This window comes from Phallusia mammillata, chromosome 7 (assembly GCF_965637545.1).
Source record: "Phallusia mammillata chromosome 7, kaPhaMamm4.hap1.1, whole genome shotgun sequence".
Lineage (NCBI taxonomy): Eukaryota > Metazoa > Chordata > Ascidiacea > Phlebobranchia > Ascidiidae > Phallusia > Phallusia mammillata.
Genome location: NC_137258.1, coordinates 14943172 through 14963862, shown reverse-complemented (window position 1 = coordinate 14963862; position 20691 = coordinate 14943172). Strand labels below are relative to the sequence as shown.

Genomic DNA, 20691 nt, shown 5'->3' with positions numbered 1-20691 from the left:
CCAACTCATTTTAGGCCATAGACTAATTTAATAAAAAAACTGGGCACAACATGTTTTCCCTCGATTGTTTGTTAAAGTATGTAAACTAGTATCTACAGCTGGGGTGGATCTTTGATTTTCGAAGACTTAATTGTTTTCACAAAATGCTAATTATTGCCTTGTATTACGTAAAAATACACATTACGTAAAAATGCCGAAACGTTTGAACAATAAAGCATTACGTCTATTTGGGCCGTTATTTTCACCATTAAACTGAAATTGAATTTGTAAAATTTCAGGCTGTCAATGATGCATCGAAAGACAAGTATTAAAAAAGTATAGTGAGAAATAAAGTTCGCGATATTTAGAATTCTTTCAATATATAGCCTACTAATTTTATCCGTGGGGTCATAGGCGCCAAATAGGCGGTGGCGGGGTGGCGCCGCCACCTTGGGTTTATAAAGCACGGTGCCGGCCACCAAGGATATTTGGGTTTGTTTGTATCGGTATCTTACTAAACATCGTAAAATCTGAACTAATTTGGGAACAGTTTTGCTTTTAAACAAGCGTGCTGACGAAAAAGCAACAAAACGTACCGAAACAGCAACCAGTGTGGTTGGTGCCTTACTTGTTTATGATGTCAAACACACAATTGTGGCAGTGAATGATTGGCCATTATGGTGCACAATGAGATTGTTCTGTAATAAATAGTCACTTTGGGTGATACAAAAGCAACGACTTGACAAAACATTTTCTAAACGTTGCTAATCCAATAGAAACCTTAAAGCGAAGTGTTCCAAATCAATGTTACTATCAATTTTTTTTTTTAATTTGACAAACTTTGCTTTTTATTAAATTGGACTTTGAGATGGAGCTCGTTTGATTACACGCATTAGTGACGTCATAATTTACGTCCGCCACGTTGCATTTTTGTAAAACTCGGCGCCCATGCGTGGGGTCACCGCAACTTTGGAACTGTTTTAAGGGGTCGCGGCATCAGAAAGGTTGGGAACCGCTGGTCTATGGCCTAAAATGAGTTGGGAGCCATTCCCGTAGGCGACCCCAGGCAAATTGTCAGGCGACCCCAGTTGGGGTCGCGACCCACAGGTTGGGAACCGCTGGATTAGACATTAGAAAATAAGATGGGAATCCGACCGTTTGTGTCGGGAGTGACATACAGCAAGCGGCATTGTTTAGTTTTTTAAAATTTAAATATGTTATTTAAAAAGTGGAAATTAGCTTACTACAGTAAACGGAAGTGCATGAAAGTGGAAAAACACTTCTAAGCTATTGTAAGAATCCAAGCCAATTAAACTAATGCTCTCTGGTAAATTGCATCGCCAAAAATGTTACAGGAACAAATTGTATTAAGTTAAGATGAATATGATAGTAATGTTCTTGATCTCGAAACCCTAATAACTACGTTAAAAAAATCAGGACAATGTCCAATTCTGTTCCTTTGTGGCAAAACAGGCCCTGTTTTGTTGTGGTTGGCGCTTTTTTGGGAGCTTTTGGCACCCACCAGCATTTTTTGTCTGGTAACCCTGGTTGTATTGATTGGTTCGTTTTACTGCACAACGTGTTCGAATGAGGCGACTTTATTACTACATTAAGTAAATTCGTTTGTGTTTTGCGGTTTCGTAGACCAGTGGTTCCCAAACTTTTTCATATTTTTTTCTAAACGGTCCCCTTGCCATTATTTCAAGGGTTCGCGGTCCTTAAGCCTAAATGTGTATTTCATAAAAACGAAGGTTTATTGCAGGATTTTAGCTAGTTGTGCAAAATTGCGCATAATAATCATCCAAAGACAGCATGTGACATCACAAACAGGACAAAAACATTACGATTGTGCGCGAACAATTGCATTTTTTTTAGTTGTCATTCAATAAAGGCCATTGTTTAGCAATGGAGACAGTCGATTCTCAATTTCACTTTGATTTAAACTTATTTAGTGGCACAAACTGACGCCAAATAAGATTATAGAATTACTTCAACCGCTTCGCGGTCCCCCCAAAATTGCCTCACGGACCCCTAAAGGACCGCGGACCCCAGTTTGGGAACCGCTGTCGTAGACGAATAAGGGCAAATTAAATGTTTGTGACGACTGACTAATTAATCTTCAAGTGAAAGCTGATTCCGGTGATTGTCGGTGAGTGTTTAATTTTACTTGTGACCCAAATTAATTCATAGCCTTTATGTGTGGCCTCTTTGTGAGAGCCTTGAAGGTCAGCCATTCAGAGTCTACAAATACTACAATACTAAAAATTTATCACGGCCTTCAAAAACAACAAATGTTTAGCAATGAAAGTTTTTTCACAGCTTATATTCAAAGCATTTACACTGAAAAAGTAATTAAAGAAGAGCCCGTTTCAATATAGGCTATAGTCATTCTTGGTCATGGAAGTACTGTGATGAATTTACGACAAATTAAAGTCGAATGCGGCATAAAACTATTTCTTGCAATATTTTTGTGTTGCAATATAGCAAAATTCAATAATTCAGCGAATCCCACGCTGGCCTTCCTGATGTACCTACCGACATTCGTAATTCCAGCAGTTTCATAAAAACATAGCCGAAGTTATTCGCGTTGTAACAACTTACCCCACTCTACCTACGCTGGGCTGCGTCAAGTTTTACGTGATATGCTGGTGACAAATAAGTATGCGCGGCACAAAATTACGTGACGGTTGACAAACACGTATATTTTAGGGGGGTAACTATGGCGTCACCGGTTGCTAGGCAGTGTGAGAAGAAATAAATAGATGGAAGTAAGAAAATGCGAAGTTATTGTTTAATATGATGGGCGGTCATAGGCAGAAATGTACGAAAAAGTGCGTGTAATATGTGTTGAGACCTGGTTTGCTTTGACGAAAATTAACCGGAGACGCCCCTAGAATAGGGTTGCCATACGTCAGGATTTCCCCTGACTTGTCAGGGAATTTAGTGTTTAAATCTGCGTCAGGGAGAAATGTTAAATTTACTTAAAAGTCCGGAATTTAAGAAAATATGTATATTTTATGAAATTAATGTACCAACGGAGAAAGTTTCTAGTAGCTACAACCGCGCCCATACCATGAAACGTAAAAGAGGTAAACTGGCGGCGCGCAAGTTAACGCACAAAGTTACTGTTTCGTTTTGCATTGTGTGTGCACGCGTAACAATACCTGTTTGTCAAAGTATATATAAAACACAAGTAGTCCAACCCATTGTTACGAGATAGAACCTCATAGACGCCATTTTGTGTCCAAATTAATACAGCAGGTATATAAATTGTCTCATTTTTACAAACTGGTGGGCTTTAGCGCGAATTTGATAGGCCAAATCGACTTTTGGGTTTAAACATTTGAGCGTGATAATGCACGCTGAATGCAAATATTTAAAGTTTACATGAAATATAAGCGGCCAAATTTACACGAAAAAAAGCAATTTAACATTTTACGTTAAACTGTTAGAACCCGAAATTTTCATTATATTTGGCTAATCAAATGTGCGTTTAAAATTATGTGTTGTTTTCTTATATCCGCTGTATCATTTTCAAAATGGCTCCATAGGCTTTATTGCGTAACAATGGGTTGGACAACTTGGGTTTAGATAGACTTTGCTGTTTGTTACTGGTAGATACTTTAACACCAAAAACTAGCTTGTTTTTAACCGCCGGCATTTCTACGAGTCTGCAGAAAAAAAGATAAAAAATTAAATTATTATAAACTATTCGACATTTGACCTCAAGTGAACCGGACTCCAGTGCCGGTAGTTTTTGGTATTAAAATATCTACCTTTGTTACTATAGTTGTCTAAAAACACGCGTTAAAATACAGAAATAAAAATACGCGTCTGAAGAAAACACAGCTTTCAACGCTACGTGGGAAGTTTCATTTGCTTTCACTGCTGACGAGACTGAGTTACCAAGTGTACCTTGCAAGGAACTAACAAACAGCAAAAAGTCGAATGCCGTGAGACACAAAAATGTTTTTACAATGGCATTTTATTTCAAATTTAAATAGGTCTTTTGTGGCTCACAGTGTCTATTTTATCATGTGAAATTGGTCCGAATGGCCCTTTAGAGTTGTAAAGGTTGGCGAACCATGATATATATGCCAATTGTTTCAAGGATAGTGAGAGTAGTGAGGTTAACCTGATATAGTCAACTAAAAAGTAGCCAACGCAAAAAGTTAATTGACAAGGATCAGAATATCGTATCTAACGTTTTCTCGTGTCGCCGTCCGTGTGACTTTTGCATATTCTAAAGAAGTGTTTGGATCACAAAAAAGGTTAACGCAACTGAGATAAATTTGTCAGGGATTGTGTATCATCAAATATGGTGACCCTACCCTAGAAGCGTTAATTTGTTTCACCGTCAATTCCTTTAGGTTTTGAATAATGTCCCTACATGTTGTGTCGACCCTATTGTTTTCGACTGGAAGTCGATGTGATATAGCTTTTGTAATAGAGGCAATAATATAGTGAGGTAGAATTTGCTTGTTTCGTAATTGCCAGGGTCAACCAACTTTTTTCACGGCGAGCCGGATAAAATTCGAAATAACATGCGAGGACCACATAGGTTTACCAGCCCTATCGCAGCGCCGCTCCAAACGTGTCCACTGGGTGCTTTTGCGGTATCAACAACAGTGCAATCTTATTTAGAGTCAGTCTGACATAAAACATTTATGTTAAAAATTTCAAAATCTTGTCCACTAATAAAACTTACTTATTTTGTCACAATTGCCAACAGAAAGGCGTTTGTTCGCGCACAATAACAGCAAAGGCATTAATACTTGTAGTACTATCTGTGATGTAACAAACAACCTTGAGATCATTTTATTCGTCCTGTAAAACTGGTGAACTTAATCCTACATGACGTTGCAGAAATACAGCCACTTTAACTTTAAAACCAATAACTCTCGCGGCCCGTAGTTGGTGAACCCTGTTTTATGCAAATCCTGGCGTTCTAGATGTGGTGCCGAGTGAATGTAAAGATATACTGTAATTATTGCAATGCTGGGTGAAATGATAAGTTTTAGGATTATGTCTCCCAGAGCGTGGTGTCAGAGTGCGTGATTCTGTTGGTAAGGTGTTGCATATAGTCTCGTACTGTAAGAGTACGGGGCACGTGGTGAAGATGTGAGTGGAGATCTCTGGGCTCCCCCCCACAGAGTTGGAACAACGTGGTTGGGTAAAGATGAAACAGAAAAAATGGAGGATACGGGTAAAACATCCTAAACAGTACTGTAGATAAACGACTTCATTGCATTGGTAAGAATGGGGTGGACGGTCGTGGATCGAATGCGCCCGCGCCAGGGGTAGTCGTTGGGGAGATAGTTATTGCCCGATAAAGGGTACGGATGGAACCACGGACGAGTTGGTCAAAGGTTAAGGTATATTTGGCAATAAGAGTGACAGTTTGGCCATAGAAGGGTGCTGAACTACTAGCTTGAAGTGGTTGTTGCGCAAATAAAACCGATGGGAAAGCTGTAGTGCTACGTTGTACTCGACCATGGCCATACCGGGGGAGGTCGAGGTGTCGATCAGTCTATGTCTACGGTAAAAAAATAGGCTACATAAAAAATCTCAATAAATAGGACAGTCTGTCACGTTGTAGCTTGCTCTGTCGAACGGGAGTGCCAGAATGCCGATATAGGTATGATCCGATTCGTGTTGTTTGTCATCAACACCTTAAACGCGCTATTCACTTTTCGCCTGAGGGATTTGGGAAAAGGGTATGTGGGGCCACCAAGTTCCTCCTGACCAATGAATATGGGAAATCCTCTCACACATGTCTAATGAGTGTTTGAGTTTAACTAAAGGCGCGCGGACTTAGCCGATTTTAACTGAAATCTGCGCGCGGGCCAGAACCAAAATGGCGGCCTTGTCCTCGGGTTTTCCCGCTGCCATTAGACATATACTAGGCCAGTGGTTCTCAACTCGTTTTAATGTAACACAACACAACATTTTACATGTCCTGCAGTGTAGCTAAGACAAACAACTCCAGCGTTTTCGTCTTTAGTAGGCTACAGACAGAATGTAAATATGGACAAGTGCAAAAAAACAATTCATCTTAACTTTAAATCCACAACATACTTGTTATTATAATTTTTACTAACTATAGAAAGTACTGGATTGTTTAGTGGCCAAGGTTTACAACCAGTGATGGGATTCAGCCGGTTCTATAGAACCGTCTCACGAAATTTTGTGAGATCGGCGAACCGGTTAGCATTACTGGTTCAATAAACTTTTTGTAACGGAACTTGCTGAAAAATATTACTTTTGAGATAGAACCGCCTGACAAAAAAATAAATCCCAGCAAGGGCCAGCACTGTTTACAACCAATGGGGCAGTTAATTAAAATATTAAATGGCCACACGATGTCGCCACGCAACAGTTATAGTTTGCGGCGGATTTGTATTGCGGGGCTGGCGCTCGTGGAGAAAGGAGCCATGAGCAAGCAGCCTAGTTATGCGCAAGCGGCAACTGAGAGTGCAAAGAGTGCACTAAAAAGGCCTAATTGTTTGAGTTTTAAAGCCTCGAGACAACTTAAAAGAGATGAGTTATGTAATTTAATGAAAGAAATAAATTTTTCGCTAACAAAAATTGTTGGAATAGCGGAAATGAAGGGGACCCTCGTGGATGTTACATGTACAACAAGGGAAAATGTTGTAGAGCTTAATAAAAGGTTGATGGAAGTTACATATGTTCAAAACACGAGGCTGTACGAAAGTGATGTCATTAATATCGGAATCGGATGGGTACCTATACCCTTTCCTAACGAATTGATAGTAAACAACCTGGAAGAACAATATGGTCCCGTCAAAAAAATTACACACCGAAAAGATAAAGAGGGTCTCTTCTCAGGAATGAGAATAGTGACAATGAATAAAGTCGATTTGGAAAACCATCCCATCCCCAGCTACATTCGGGTCATGGGAAATGAATTCTATGTCACCTACAATGGGCAAATAATAACTTGTAAATACTAGGGTTGGGCATTTGACCGGTCAAATAAAATCTGCTCAATTGACCGGTCAAATACTTGTCAAATAGGTCAAATATCGGTCAAATACTATTCCCAGTGTTAAATTGCAATTTTAGTTAAAAGTTGGAAGTTTAATCTTCTTCTAAACCATAAGTAATGGAAATGAAGGTTTCAACTCATGTAAATTTGTTTGTGAAATAGGAAATGTTCAGTTTATATTATATTACAGACTTTTCCGACTGCATTGCATGCTTCATTTCATCAATGGCCCCATCTGTGTGTCTGTAATTTTCATTCAGTAATCACATTTGTGAACTGGATTCTCATTATATTCTATAAACATCATATTAAAGTCAAATTTTGACTGAGATTTAACTGCAAAACTCGCTTATCCTGCTTAAAATCGTAATTTATGCTGTTAAGCTGTTGTCCATTCATGACAAAAAAGGAATATACAAAAGCTTGATATGTACGTACTTTATCCCAATAAGTACTGAACAGTAACTTATCTACAAAAATCTATTCTGGGCAATTATAAGCTAAATATATAGCTACAAACAATTTTTGGATCAACTATAGAAAAAAGGACTGTGGGCCTACAAGTTTACACAGATGGTTTAAATTACTTAGATTTTTTATCTGTCAGTAATAATGTGCAACATTTGCAAAATGCCTAAGTAAATACCAATGAACTAACTTCCCCTCATGGACCTATCACACTCAAATTTATTAAGATAAAACGGTGCTGGAAGTGATCCATGTTTTTTAATTGCATTGGAAACCTTGCAAAGTTTGCCATAACGTAAATCAGATCTTAATTTCAAATGAAAAATATATCCTAATTGTTATGGGATTTTTTTCAAATGAACAAAACACATCTACATTGGCTTAAAAAGCACTTATTAATACAAAAGTATGCCCTAAACTGTTCTACCTGAGGGTTATTAGAAATAAATTACCCTTTTCAACAACCAAAAAGCAAGTCCAAGAAAATTTACCACATTTTATTTTTGAAATTAAAAATAGTATTTGACCGGTTAAATAAAGTGCTGTCAATTGACCGGTCAATTGACCGTATTTGACCGGTCAATTGACCGGCTTGCCAACCCTAGTAAATACTGTGGAGAGAAAGGTCATAAACAGTCTAATTGCTGCAAAAGACAAGAAGATTATCCACACCCGCAAAACACCCAGAACCAGCAAAGAACAAGCACCGCATCCAGAGATAAGGGAACTAGGTCAAGCACGGAAGTTCGAAGTAAACCTGATAAGGAAACTGGGTCACGCGTGAAGGTTCGAACTGACCCTGATAAACTAGTTGCGTCACAACTCGAATCAGGTGGCGACACTGCTCCCGAAGGAGTACTAGATAACGAGGTAAATACAGACCTGGAGACCGCTACAACTGCTCAGGCAGGGTCAAGAAAGCGTCCACGCAATAGCCCTACCGAATTTCCGGACAGCAAATCAAGAAGCTTATGTGAATTCACAATCCCCGTGGCTTGTCCGCAATGCAACACAGGAAGTTTGATTGACCCAGATTCCAAACTTTTCTTTTGTTGCAAATGTAAAGAAGAATATAAAGTTGTGAAAGCGTGTTGTGATGAGGCCGAATTATTTCTAATAACGATTCGTCAAACGGAAGCAAAGTGCCCGAAATGCCGAGCTCAAATGAAACTGATGCCATGCTGCGACGAATTGCAGCCGGAATTCAGATTGGAAACTAACCTATATGAGTGCATCCAATGTAAAAGGTATGCTATCAATTGTACTTGTGACACTGTAAACCCGTTACCCAAAATCGCAATGAGCAAAGAATGCTCAAATCCGGCATGTAAAAAAAAATTAATCCACTGTAGTTGTGGGAAAAAATCGGCAGAAGAAGAAGAACCAAGCAAACCATACAACTGTAACTGTGGTCTTGAATACGAATGGGATATAGAACCTGGAGTACAAAAATACTAATAGACCCTTCTGTATTACAATATCCTTTTTGTTTGTTTATTTTTATGTCTACTTTTAATATCGCTTCATTTAACGTGGGAGGCTTACGGAAACGTAGTAAACGCAGGACAATTTTCAACTTTCTTAAAGGGAAATCATATCACCTAATATTCCTCCAGGAAACGCACTGTTCCATTAATGAAGAAAAATTGTGGGAATTAGAATGGGGAAATGAAATAATTTGGGCGCACGGCTCTACGCGCAGCAAGGGCGTTGCTATTCTGGTTGCAAAAAAATTCGCTTACGCGATTACCGAAGTCGAAGCAGACCCTGAAGGGAGGTACGTTATTATTAACCTCCTGTTCAACAATTCAGAAATTAGACTCTGCAACCTATACGCCCCCAACAATGACAAACCATAATTCTTTGACATGATTTTTGATAAGCTCGCTTCAGGAAATAATCCCAATTTAATTATCGGTGGCGATTTTAACGCTATTTTGCAAGAACGTTTAGATAAAAGCCGCGGGCCTTCACACCCCAATCGGAATTCTCGTCAGCGAATTCTATCACACATAAACACTTATGACTTATGTGATGTTTTTCGTAGACTTCACCCAGCTGCCAAAAAATACTCGCGACTTCAACTTAACCCCTTTTGTGCTACTCGTATAGATTTTTTCTTAATTTCGAATTTAATGTTTAACAAAGTGACGTCATCCGACATTTCGGTGGGCATTAAATCTGACCACAAGATTATCTCCCTAGGATTAAGATTTTCCCAAAGCCCACGTGGCAGCGGGTACTGGAAATTAAATACAAATCTTCTCTCTGACAACAACTACATTTCAAAGATCCAAAACACAATAAGGGATTTTAAAATAAATAACGCTAGTTGTGGTGTAAACCCACATGTTCGATGGGACGCTTTAAAAGCCGTTATCCGGGGGGAAACTATTCAGTACAGCGCGATTATTAAACGACGTAATTCTGCCCGACAACGGTCCTTGGAGCGGAAAATAGAAAACGCGGAGCGTGAACTAACTTCAACACACCAACCAAATCCTGACCTTGTGGAAAAACTTGACGATTTCAAAACAAAACTAGATAAATTTTCGGAGATACAAACAAAAGGTGCTATGATTAGGAGTAGGGCAAGATGGGTAGAAAATGGGGAACGAAACTCCAAATATTTCCTCAATTTGGAAAAACGCCATTCTGCAAAGAAATCCATCGAGAAATTAAACATAGACGGTGTTACAAACACAGATCAAAATACAATTCTAAACGAATTGGTTTTGTTCTATGAGCAGCTGTATCAACAGCCTAATAATCCTTTTACCCACCCAGAACTGTTATCGCGCCTCTCGAAATTACGCTTGCCCTCCCTGAATCAGGCACAACTAGAGGATAGCGAGCTACCAATGACAGAAAAAGAGTTTTACGCGACGCTGATATCTATGCCCCTAAACAAATCGCCAGGTCTTGATGGCTTTCCAATTGAATTTTTTAAAACGTTTTGGGACGACCTCAAAGACCTGTTTTGCGACGCATGGCAATACTTGGAGAAAATGGGGCACTTCAGCCCAGTTCAACGGCTGGGTGTGGTGACCCTGATTCCCAAACCCGGTAAAGATAAACAATACGTCACGAACTATAGACCGATAACTCTTCTAAATGCCGATTATGAAATAATGTCCAAAGCTGTAAACAATCGCATCAAGCTCAATTTACACCATCTTGTCAAAACAGACCAGAACGGATTTATTAAAGGAAGATTTATTGGTGATAACCTTCGCCTATTATTTGACATAATTGATTATGCGGATTTTTACAAATGTCCAGGCGCTATTCTCTCGTTGGATATTTATAAAGCGTTCGATACGATCGAGTGGAACTTTATTTACGCGGTATTGCACACATTCGGATTCGGTGAAAAACTTATTCATTGGATAAAATGTTGCTACTCCTACCCCACAAGCAAATTAATCAACAACAACCTGCTGTCATGCGAATTTAAAATCGAAAGAGGTGTAAGACAGGGAGATCCCCTATCTCCTACTCTGTTTGTGCTTTGTATAGAATGCTTAGCCGCGGCGCTTCGCCTGGATGATGAAATTGGGCTTAACTTAAATGGTATCGATTTTAAGGTCTCACTCCTGGCGGATGATACACTTGTTTTTTTAAACGGGGACGTATCAAACTTTGACAAAGCCTTTTCAATTATTAACGAATTTGGCCTGATGTCTGGTTGTAAAATTAATATCCAAAAGTCAGTGGCGTTCTTTATTGGCTCAAAACGCTCAGCGCTTGAGAAACCATATTTGGATAAAGGACTATCGTGGCCCCAAACCTATTTTCGTTACTTAGGAATTAACTTCCCTATTACCGGCTCGCCAAAACAACTGTTTCAATTAAACTTCGCAGGACTAATTGATAAAACTAAAGCCATACTAAACATTTGGTCAGGCAGAGGGCTAACGCTAATTGGGCGGGTTTGCATTTTAAAAAGTTTAATTATTCCCACCTTGACCTACAAAGTCAATGTTGTACCTACCGAATTACCAGAAGCATTCGTCAAAAACCTTAAAAGAATCTTTTTTAAGTTCATTTTGAACTCAAAATGGTAAAAAGTAAAAAGAGCAAAGCTCTGTTGTAATATTGAGGATGGGGGAATCAATATGTTTGACCTGGACGCATATCTGGTGTCATTAGATATCAAATGGGTCAATCGATTATTTAACAACTCGTATGCATCTCCATGGAAAGATCTCGAAACCTCGGTCGGGAGCCCCAGCGAATTCAACTCGTGGTTAAACAGCAGTGTGTCTCCCAACTCAAAATTCTTCCTTCAATCAATCCCCTTACGAACATTAAGAAAGGCAGTCTCGGCCTGCAAAAAATTCGCAAAACTTACAAATCTCCCCGCTAATGTTTATAGACCCCTTTGGTTAAATAAAGAAGTCCGATCACGCCTAAAACCCTTTTACATGCCACCTCTAATTCGCGCTGGTATTTTCAGTCACCTTGATCTACTTAACAATGACGGTGATTACTATACATACGACGAACTTGCCCTCAAATTTAACTTTCAGCCAACAAATCAAGATTTCACCTATTTTATCAAATTAGTCGCCGCAATCCCTGACAATTGGGATATAAACGACCCACAAACCAATAGAGTACCCCCTGAAACTAAACCATCTTGGCTGCATACCATAGCCCTGCGCGGCACAGTTAAAGAAACTTACAACTTCGTAAAAGAGCACACATCAGAACCGCCAACACAAGAACAGAAAAAGTGGGAAACCGACATAGGGATTAGTACAGAAAAGCCCAACTGGAGGGAGGTGTACAGAAACACGTATAACTGTACCTTAGAAACAAAATTAAGAGCATTTCAAATCAAATTAAACTTAAGAGCGGTAATAACAAATAATAAACTATACAATTTTGGCATAGTAACTTCAGAAAAGTGCGTTTTCTGCCAAAGTTTCCCTGAAACCATTTCTCATTTATTTTACACTTGCAAAGTTGTCGCCCAATATTGGGAAAATGTTACTTCTTGGATCTCTCGCAAACTATTACTGAATGTTAAACCGAATGTAGCGTTATGTTTATTTGGAACCCATTCGTACAGTTCTGTTACCCCACTGCTAAATTGTATATTTCTATGTGCCCGGTTTGTAATATACCAATGTAAATATGCACAAAACAAACCTACTGTGAACAGATTTATTAACGCATTAAAAATAACGAAACAATCCGAACTAATTATTGCTACTAAAAGAAAAAAACGTGCAGAGTGCTTAGTTAAGTGGTCTGGCCTCTGATTGCCGTTAAATACTTAGCGTTTGTCTGTTTGTTCTGTGGTACTTTAATGTATCTGTCTTTCTTCGTGTCTTAGTTATCGCAAATATAAAAAAAAAAAAAAAAAAAAAAATGTATTGCGGGGCTACTGTTGTCTGATAAAATCGAACGTTTGAAAGAAAAATTTAAGAAATTAATCATATTGCTGATACAATGTCACAATACTATTGTGTGCCAATTTGCCTGGAAAGTAAAGGTGGCCATAAATTTCCACTTAACAGTCAACTGCATGAGAAAAGGAAGGTGACTATCAAGCGTTGTGACCCTTAAACTAAAAAGTTGTGGAAACCGATAATTTATTTATTCTATCAGATGAAAGAAATACATGGCCAGCACGAGAAGTTGTTGATCAATCAATGATCGCCAAATTTAAACAGCAGTTTCCTGCTACCAGAGTTATTTTAGATGCCACAAAAATAAAAATAAAACAAATGTTAAAGCTCAAAATTCCACATTTTCAACATGTAAAAATACCATAAGGATTCTGGTTGGAATTTTACCAAAAGGGCTAGTGACTTTTCTAAGTAATTTTCATGGAGCATGTACAAGTGATAGGCTAGTAATAGAAGATTCTGTACTATACTAAAATGTTTAACCCGTAGACAGCATTATGGCAGATAGAGGAATCAGAGTGCAATATTTGTTTACATCCTTTGATATATTTGTTAACATCCCTAACAATGCTAAAAGGAAAAAGCCAGCTTGAAAATATTTCAGTAGTAACTAAAGGATAGGCATACTGCATCAGAAAGGATCAATGTTAAGAGAGTCATAGGACTCTTAATATAAAATAATATATAGCTAAAATATACAATATATTAAAGCAATCCATGCCTCATTATGCTGCATCTGTCAAATAAACTTAGTTTTGTTTGTTTTATGTGGACAAATGTTAGGCAATGTATTGTTAGAGATAAGTGTTACATTTTTTTGTGTATGTCAGTTAGGGTATGGCAGTTCTGTCCGGGACAATGTGTGTTGTTTTCCAAAAAGTACATGATAATGTATTCTTATGTTATCAACTAAACAGTTAGTAAACCACCATATGGCAAGGCGTAGGCTAGAAAAATCTAGCCCGCTGTGGGATTCGAACCCACGACAGGAGTCCCCCCGGGACTCGCGCTCTACCAACTGAGCCACACAAGCCCAGTGGAGAATCCGCCGAAAGCCGAATCACAAGCACCGTTGCCTGCCTCGTATGCTGCACATGTCAGCTTCGTAGTAGGGATCGCCAGATTGACCAGTATCAGTATGGCGCCTTCAATGGGCCTGGCGTACTGTGATTTATATATGAGTGTGCCGTGATCGCTGGTCTGCATAGACGCTTCAGGGCTGATCCCAGTTATGAATTTATATTCATCTTAAACATTTAGTATATAATTACTTAAACCAATGACCGATTCGCAATTTTTGTGCACAAATACATCTTGAAATGTATACACCATAAAGTAGCAGTAGGCCTACTGCTTATTAGCAATGCCCAAATGTCCTTGAATCTGAAAACTTAAAAATCTTCGAATTCATACACCACAAAGTAGCAGTACTGCTTATTAGCAATGCCCATTTGTCCCTGAATCTGAAAGTAGTATTTATGATTTTTTTAATTGAAGGCTGTCACTCACAAATTCAGATATGGGAAGTTAGCACCTTCGGTAATAATTGCAATCTTTCCCTAGATGGACATTTAATCTTAACCAAACCAGTTTTCTCTTGCTTTGCATCTGGTGTTGCAGCAAAGTATGGCTGTTGCAATGCAATTTGCCTTGCCTTGCAATGCAATTTGTACATTTTTTAACATCCTTTAAGCCCGGTCTACACCAAGCGCGAACGCGAACGGCTCTTTTTTTCCTCACGCGAATGACGCGAAAATCGAGCTTTACACCAGGCGCGAACTTTGCGAACAAAGCTCATCCGGCAGTGATGCACTGCCAATATATGATAAGACTTGCAATTAATTTCATGGAATTGTGATTAGTTGTTGCATGTGAAGGGTTAATCGAACAATAGTGCACAATACAAAGCCTATGACCATTAAAGATGTGGTTTTGCAGCTGATAATGTAAAATCGCTCCTAAACCAAAGTCGTTGTTTATGTAATGCTAAACTACTACTCTGTGCAGCTAATTTAAGAAATTGTTCTCTTAAGTATTCGTGTGTCTTTTTTATCTTCATTGTTTGCACTCTAAAACTTAAACATGTACCATTTTTTGGGGATAAAATACAAGAAAGTTAATACCTATTTAAGTTTCCAAAAACTATGTTATTTCGTATTTAATCTACCTGGTGGGTCTGTACATTGGAAAACTTGGTTCCAGACATATTAATTCTGATACCACTGCACCTATTCTACCACCATTTGAAAATAGTATATTGATCATGTGCTTTTTGATATGACAGCGCGATTTATGACTGTCAAGCACTTTTATGAGTGATATATTTTTACAATTTGCATCAATTGACACTGTGTAATAAAGTTGCAGCGCCTAAACCTCCATATGACAACAAAGTAACCGACATAAATGACCAAGATTGATCATTCCTACATATTCTGGGCCAAATTCTCGCGCGAAACGCCGTTTCTGTTGCTCACGGAGCAACCCAAACGCGAAGCGCGCAAACGAGAGAAGCGCGAAATGGGACTTCCCCACGCGTTGCTTAAACAGAGAAAGAAATTTCGCGTTGCTCGCTTCGCACGCGCTTGGTGTAAACCGGCCTTAAAGGCTTGGCTTGTTTCACAAGATATTTAACAGAAAGATGGATTTACCACATGTTCAGGACGGACAAAGCCATGCACTTTGCCACTGTAGAACTTGTGTTTTTTTATATTTTATTATTTTTATAACCAACAAATATATAGTTTGTCAGGCATGTAAGAATATGAGGGGTTATATTTTTAAGACTTATAAACATTCCATTAACAAACAGTTTTGATTATGAAAACAAAAAATGTGACAAGAGTGCATGATAACTGGTTGTTTTTTTATTCAGCATCTTGTATCAAATTTATACTATGGTAATACTGTGTTATTTTTTATTATTTTACAGATACTTCTGTCTTCTGTTGTTGTCAAATCAGATCTAAATATGAACAGTTGGAACATTGTGTGAAGCCTGTCACACAAATGAAATTAAAAGCCATGAACTGTATGATACATACAATATAAGCAAGGCATGTTTAAAATGTTTCATGTAAAACAGAACACTGAACTTTTTACCAGTTTGCATTCATTTCCACACAGAATATCAAGCTTTCACTCAGTGGCTCACTCATGTTGGTAGTGTAAGGCTGTTACCGAAAACTGTGCTTCATGGACTAAGTGCCTCATGGTGATATCCCTGGCATGCAACTTCTCAATATGGCTGTCTTTTCGTCTAAACTGCCACTCACTCCAAGTTCAGAATAAACAACAAACAAACACTTGTTGAACTTGGTCATCTTTTAAGTACAAATTAACTTTGACGTACTGTTATACTCCTTTAAGGCTGTTAAAGAGCCTGAACACTTTTAAAATGCAAGTTTGAATCACTTTATTTTGTGCTGGTTGTTGCCTAAAACTTTCTTAACATTGTTTACTGTTAATGGGTTTCCATTCTTTGGGTTTTGTTGCTGTCTTCCAAGAAATAAAGCAAAAATCATAAACAATTAAATGGTTAAAAAAACAAATACAAACTTCAGTGTCTGACAGCTGTGAGATTCACGAATCCACTCTTTTTTTGAGCAGCTTTGAATCTGTTAGTCCAGCCTATATGTATGTACAATATTTTTTTGTTTAGAAACTGAGATATTTTTTTATCTTTTGCAAGTAACATTAAATATGCCTATTTGACATAATGTGGCATACAACAGAGTTTAGACACGTTTAATGAAAAATTAAAGTAATTGAACTTTTTCGCCCTGTTAGAGCTCATCAGACTGCCTGGCAGGCAATGAAAGTTCAAGCATGGTAAAAAAAAACTTACCTTTGCGGGTTGCAGAATTGCAGAAAGATTATGAAAATTATTTATGAAAGTCATTTTGCACGAAAGTTATATTTAACACGAAATTTTGCTTTTTTTCGAAAAAACCTTAAGCATGTAAACACAAAACTTAAGCAAAGACCTAATTCGCTTTATGTTCACAAAGTATTTTTTTCATAGTTTTGTAATATGGATTGAGTCTTTTTGCTTTATTGTATGCAAGCGTGTATGCACTGAAATCAGCAGTGGCTGTCTAAGTGAAATCAAGGTTTTTCGCCACCTCGTCCGTAAAAGAGTGCGAATAAACGAAACTAAACTACATTTAGTACCACCATACTGCCATGGGCAATTTTTTTCTGCCTCTCGCACTAAATTCGAAACATGCGATGATAATTACAAACACATATGGCTCGTTTTGCGCACTTAACTATAGCAAACTACAAACAAAATGTTGGACAAACTTCTATGCACTGAACCGTGACGCAGGACGAAGAACTGTTTAGTTCACTACAAAAATTATCTAAATGTAACATCTAGCCTGAAACAACAAAGAAATATTAACATCTCACAACATAAAAGAAATATAACCTCCATTGAAGTATGCAACTTCTTAGTCATCAAATTTTCACCTTCTATAACGTCGTACAACGCGTCCCTTACTCCCTTGTTGCACGTTACTGTTTACGGTAGGCCTACTATGTCATGTGATAGCCAGATTTTACAACAACACAAAAAACACAGGACAACTGCACACGGCACACAGCAAATATGTTCAATTCAAGTTTCTATTTATATTGCCTTCGACGGTTACTTGAATACTTGCCCCATACAATTTCACAAATATTTCTTATTTTCCCTTAGTATGTTGTACAAAAAACTGGATTGGATAATCCGGATCCTGATTCGGCAGCTGTAAAGTAGTATCCGGATCCGATATCCGGATCCATGCCCAACTCTGCCCTTCACACCGACAGTGCGGTTGGCGTCAACGACTTTTTTTACTGAGAAAACTAGGTCAATGTGCTCGACATAATGAGTGTTTCTACGTCTTGAGAAAGTTGCTACGAAATTCCGTTGAGTTTATTTTGTGACAAAATATAACGTTGATCATCATGCGACTGTAAAATGTGTCCAAAAACAATTGCAACAGCAATATCGGATTTAGTTTACTTCTGTCATTGCTGTTGAAACACACTTTCCTGTTTTACAGACACTTTATGTTTCAAAGTTGACAATATAATAGCAATAACACAAATGAACACAATTTAGAAAACACAAAATTGCAGAAATGCGAAGTAAACAATCGCATAACAACATACAAAAAAGCTTAACCATAAAAGATGCATGTAGATTTTAATTAGATCACAAACTTGTACAATGTTGCACAATCACAATGATGCCTAAAGTCAAAAGCGAGAAAAAAAACTTGTATTCTTCGGCTTGTGGCATACTTTTCTGAAGTTTGTAACTTCATCCTTTTGGCATGTGATGATGGATGAGGTTTTCATAGAAAAATTGTTTTCTATAGTCTGAGAACAATGCCACAAATTCAAGTCTTGAACTCTGGGAATATATGGAGCAGTTGACCAGCAGAAACTACATTTTTATTCGAGTATACCAACCTGGAAATCCATATACAACATTTCCTTTTCTTGCCATAAAGTTTATTGAACAGGTGCACTGGAGTTGCTGAATCAGTCATAAGACATGTAGATTAGAAAAAGTTCCTACAGTTCTACAACAAATCATAGTTGTTAAAGAAGCAACACATTTAGAATTTATACCAAAATTCACCTACACATAGGCTCATACGAATATTGATTCCATCCTGGTAAGATTTCAACAGCAGCACCTCTCTTGTACTTTTCTTTTTCCAAAGTAGTGGTTACATAATTACAAATTCATTAAAAATGACCAGTTGACCACCCAAGACTAAACAAACAAGCTGTGAATAAAAGTTCTTTAAACCATTGGTAACAAAATTTTAGTATGTTTGCATTCAGTATTCAATATTAAACTGTTTACAAAAAAATTAAATAACAATTTCAAACAATTTTGCTAGAAACAGCCAAAAAAGAATTAAAACAAGACAATTTGTACCAATACTATCAGTCCTTCAATGACTTTATTCTTATTTTTCTGGTAAATAACAATAAAACAATCCACCTACAAACAAAAATACCTAAATCATGCCGTAATGCATCATAAACAAGTGGAACACAAGTTTTTCATCCAACAGTCTATCGCGGCTGACGGAAAAGTTAAATCTGATTTAACTTTGCCGTCAGCCGCTTCAACCGAGAAAATCATGCCGTCACGGCATTTCGCTGTCTGGTGTGAATACCCCGTCGCTTGCCGTCGAACGCAAAAACGCGTCGCTATCCGCCAACCGCGTCTGGTGTGAATCTTGCTCCCAGTTTCACTAAACCTCGTGGTCGGTTTGGCGGAATATTTTTCGAAACCAACGAAGTTACATACTGTTTAAAGTACAACAACAAAACTTTTTTCTTTAACCGTAGTTACGTTCAAGACCAGGGGTGGGCAAACTTTTCAGTGCAAGGGCCGCATTCAAAAGTTCTTAATCTCAAGGGGCCGCATAGTATTTCACCAACGACCGCCACTTGCTTGCTTCTTTTTTTTTTAATAACTGGTGTAAAGAATTAGGTTTATATCATATAAAATTTCTTACTTGACGCATAACTTTAGCTAAACTGAGCTAACTGTTTATGACGTCATAATCTGTATTGTGACGATTGCGGTGCCTGTTCTTTCGCATTGTTTGCACACAATAAGCGGATAAAAAGCCTGGAACATATGGTTACTAGGCTGGTAATCTTTTTTATATAGTCTCACGAAATCTGTTTTTAGCAGTTTCAAAATCAAAATATTTGGCAAAATAATTTTAGTTACGTCACCGCCGCCAGCACGTGTATTTCAACATACATGGTCACAGCCGCACAAACTCGTCTCCGCGGCTGCATGTGACCGTACGGCCGCAGGTTGTGCACCCTCGATTGAGCCCAAAATATTAATATAGCATCCGCTATGTGCAAATACGTCTGTTGTCACTGAAATTACTGGACAAACGTTGGTTGAAACGCCACAATTGCATTGTTTCAAAATAAACAAGCATTTGTTGCAACATAGGCTACATTACGACTTTTTGTTGATAAATTCTTGCGCCAACATTAAACAAAGCGAGCCGCTTTTAGTATCCATTTTTAGGTAGTTTGCGGGTCAGTGTTAACGATTCTAAAGCCGTGTTTAATGTCCGTTTGCAAAGTATTGCAACGACCTAAACTTGATCCAATGTGAACAAAGTTTTGGCATCAACAGTGCAAAGTGGGCTGGTTTGAAAACGTGAATCGCTTTTACTTTTATTTACCTTTATCGAACCAAGAAATTGTGTCAAGTGACGATTTGCAAAATAACATGGCAGAAACAACAGGCTAAAGCACGCAAAAAGTATCTGTGTTTAGTTCCAAAGTAAGTATGGTATGGGTACAGATACTGCACATGGTATAGGTATCGGCAAGTCGCACCCCCGGTATTTTTTAAAACTCTGCGGCTGTGCTCATAATACTATTCAGCGTTACTAACATTCTCTTTAATATTTACTAACATTTGGCGGGCCGCATGAATTCCTCTTCCGCGCCGCATGCGGCCCGCGGGCCGTAGTTTGCCCACCCCTGTTCAAGACTGATCAAGACTGCAATGTTTTCTAGTAATTTGGTATTTTACTTCACATATTTATTATTTTGTTTCGATTTTTTCAATATTGAAATCGCGATCGGTGAATTTTGGAATCGCGATCGGCGAATTTTGAAATCCCGATCGGCAAATATTGAAATCGCGATCGGTGAATTTTGAAATCCCGATCGGTGAATTTTGAAATCCCGATCGGCGAATATTGAAATCCCGATCGGCGAATATTAAAATCGCGATCGGCGAATATTGAAATCGCGATCGGA

The 20691-nt window shown here is 38.2% G+C and overlaps 1 protein-coding gene and 1 long non-coding RNA gene across 2 annotated transcripts; one reads left to right on the top strand and one right to left on the bottom strand.

The window, feature by feature from the left end:
* Positions 1-7990: 7990 nt before the first annotated feature.
* On the top strand, positions 7991-16455 carry LOC145239032 (uncharacterized; the record flags this gene model as incomplete). Its single annotated transcript, XM_080102321.1, has 2 exons — positions 7991-8703; positions 15809-16455. Coding segments are annotated over 2 exons (750 nt in total), but the record flags the coding sequence as incomplete, so codon positions are not given.
* A 1327-nt stretch (positions 16456-17782) lies between these two features.
* On the bottom strand, positions 17783-18773 carry LOC145237415 (uncharacterized). Its single transcript, XR_013861994.1, has 3 exons — positions 18519-18773; positions 18343-18455; positions 17783-18283 (listed from the first exon to the last, which is right to left on the bottom strand). It is a non-coding gene; the product is annotated as an uncharacterized LOC145237415 (long non-coding RNA).
* Positions 18774-20691: the final 1918 nt, after the last annotated feature.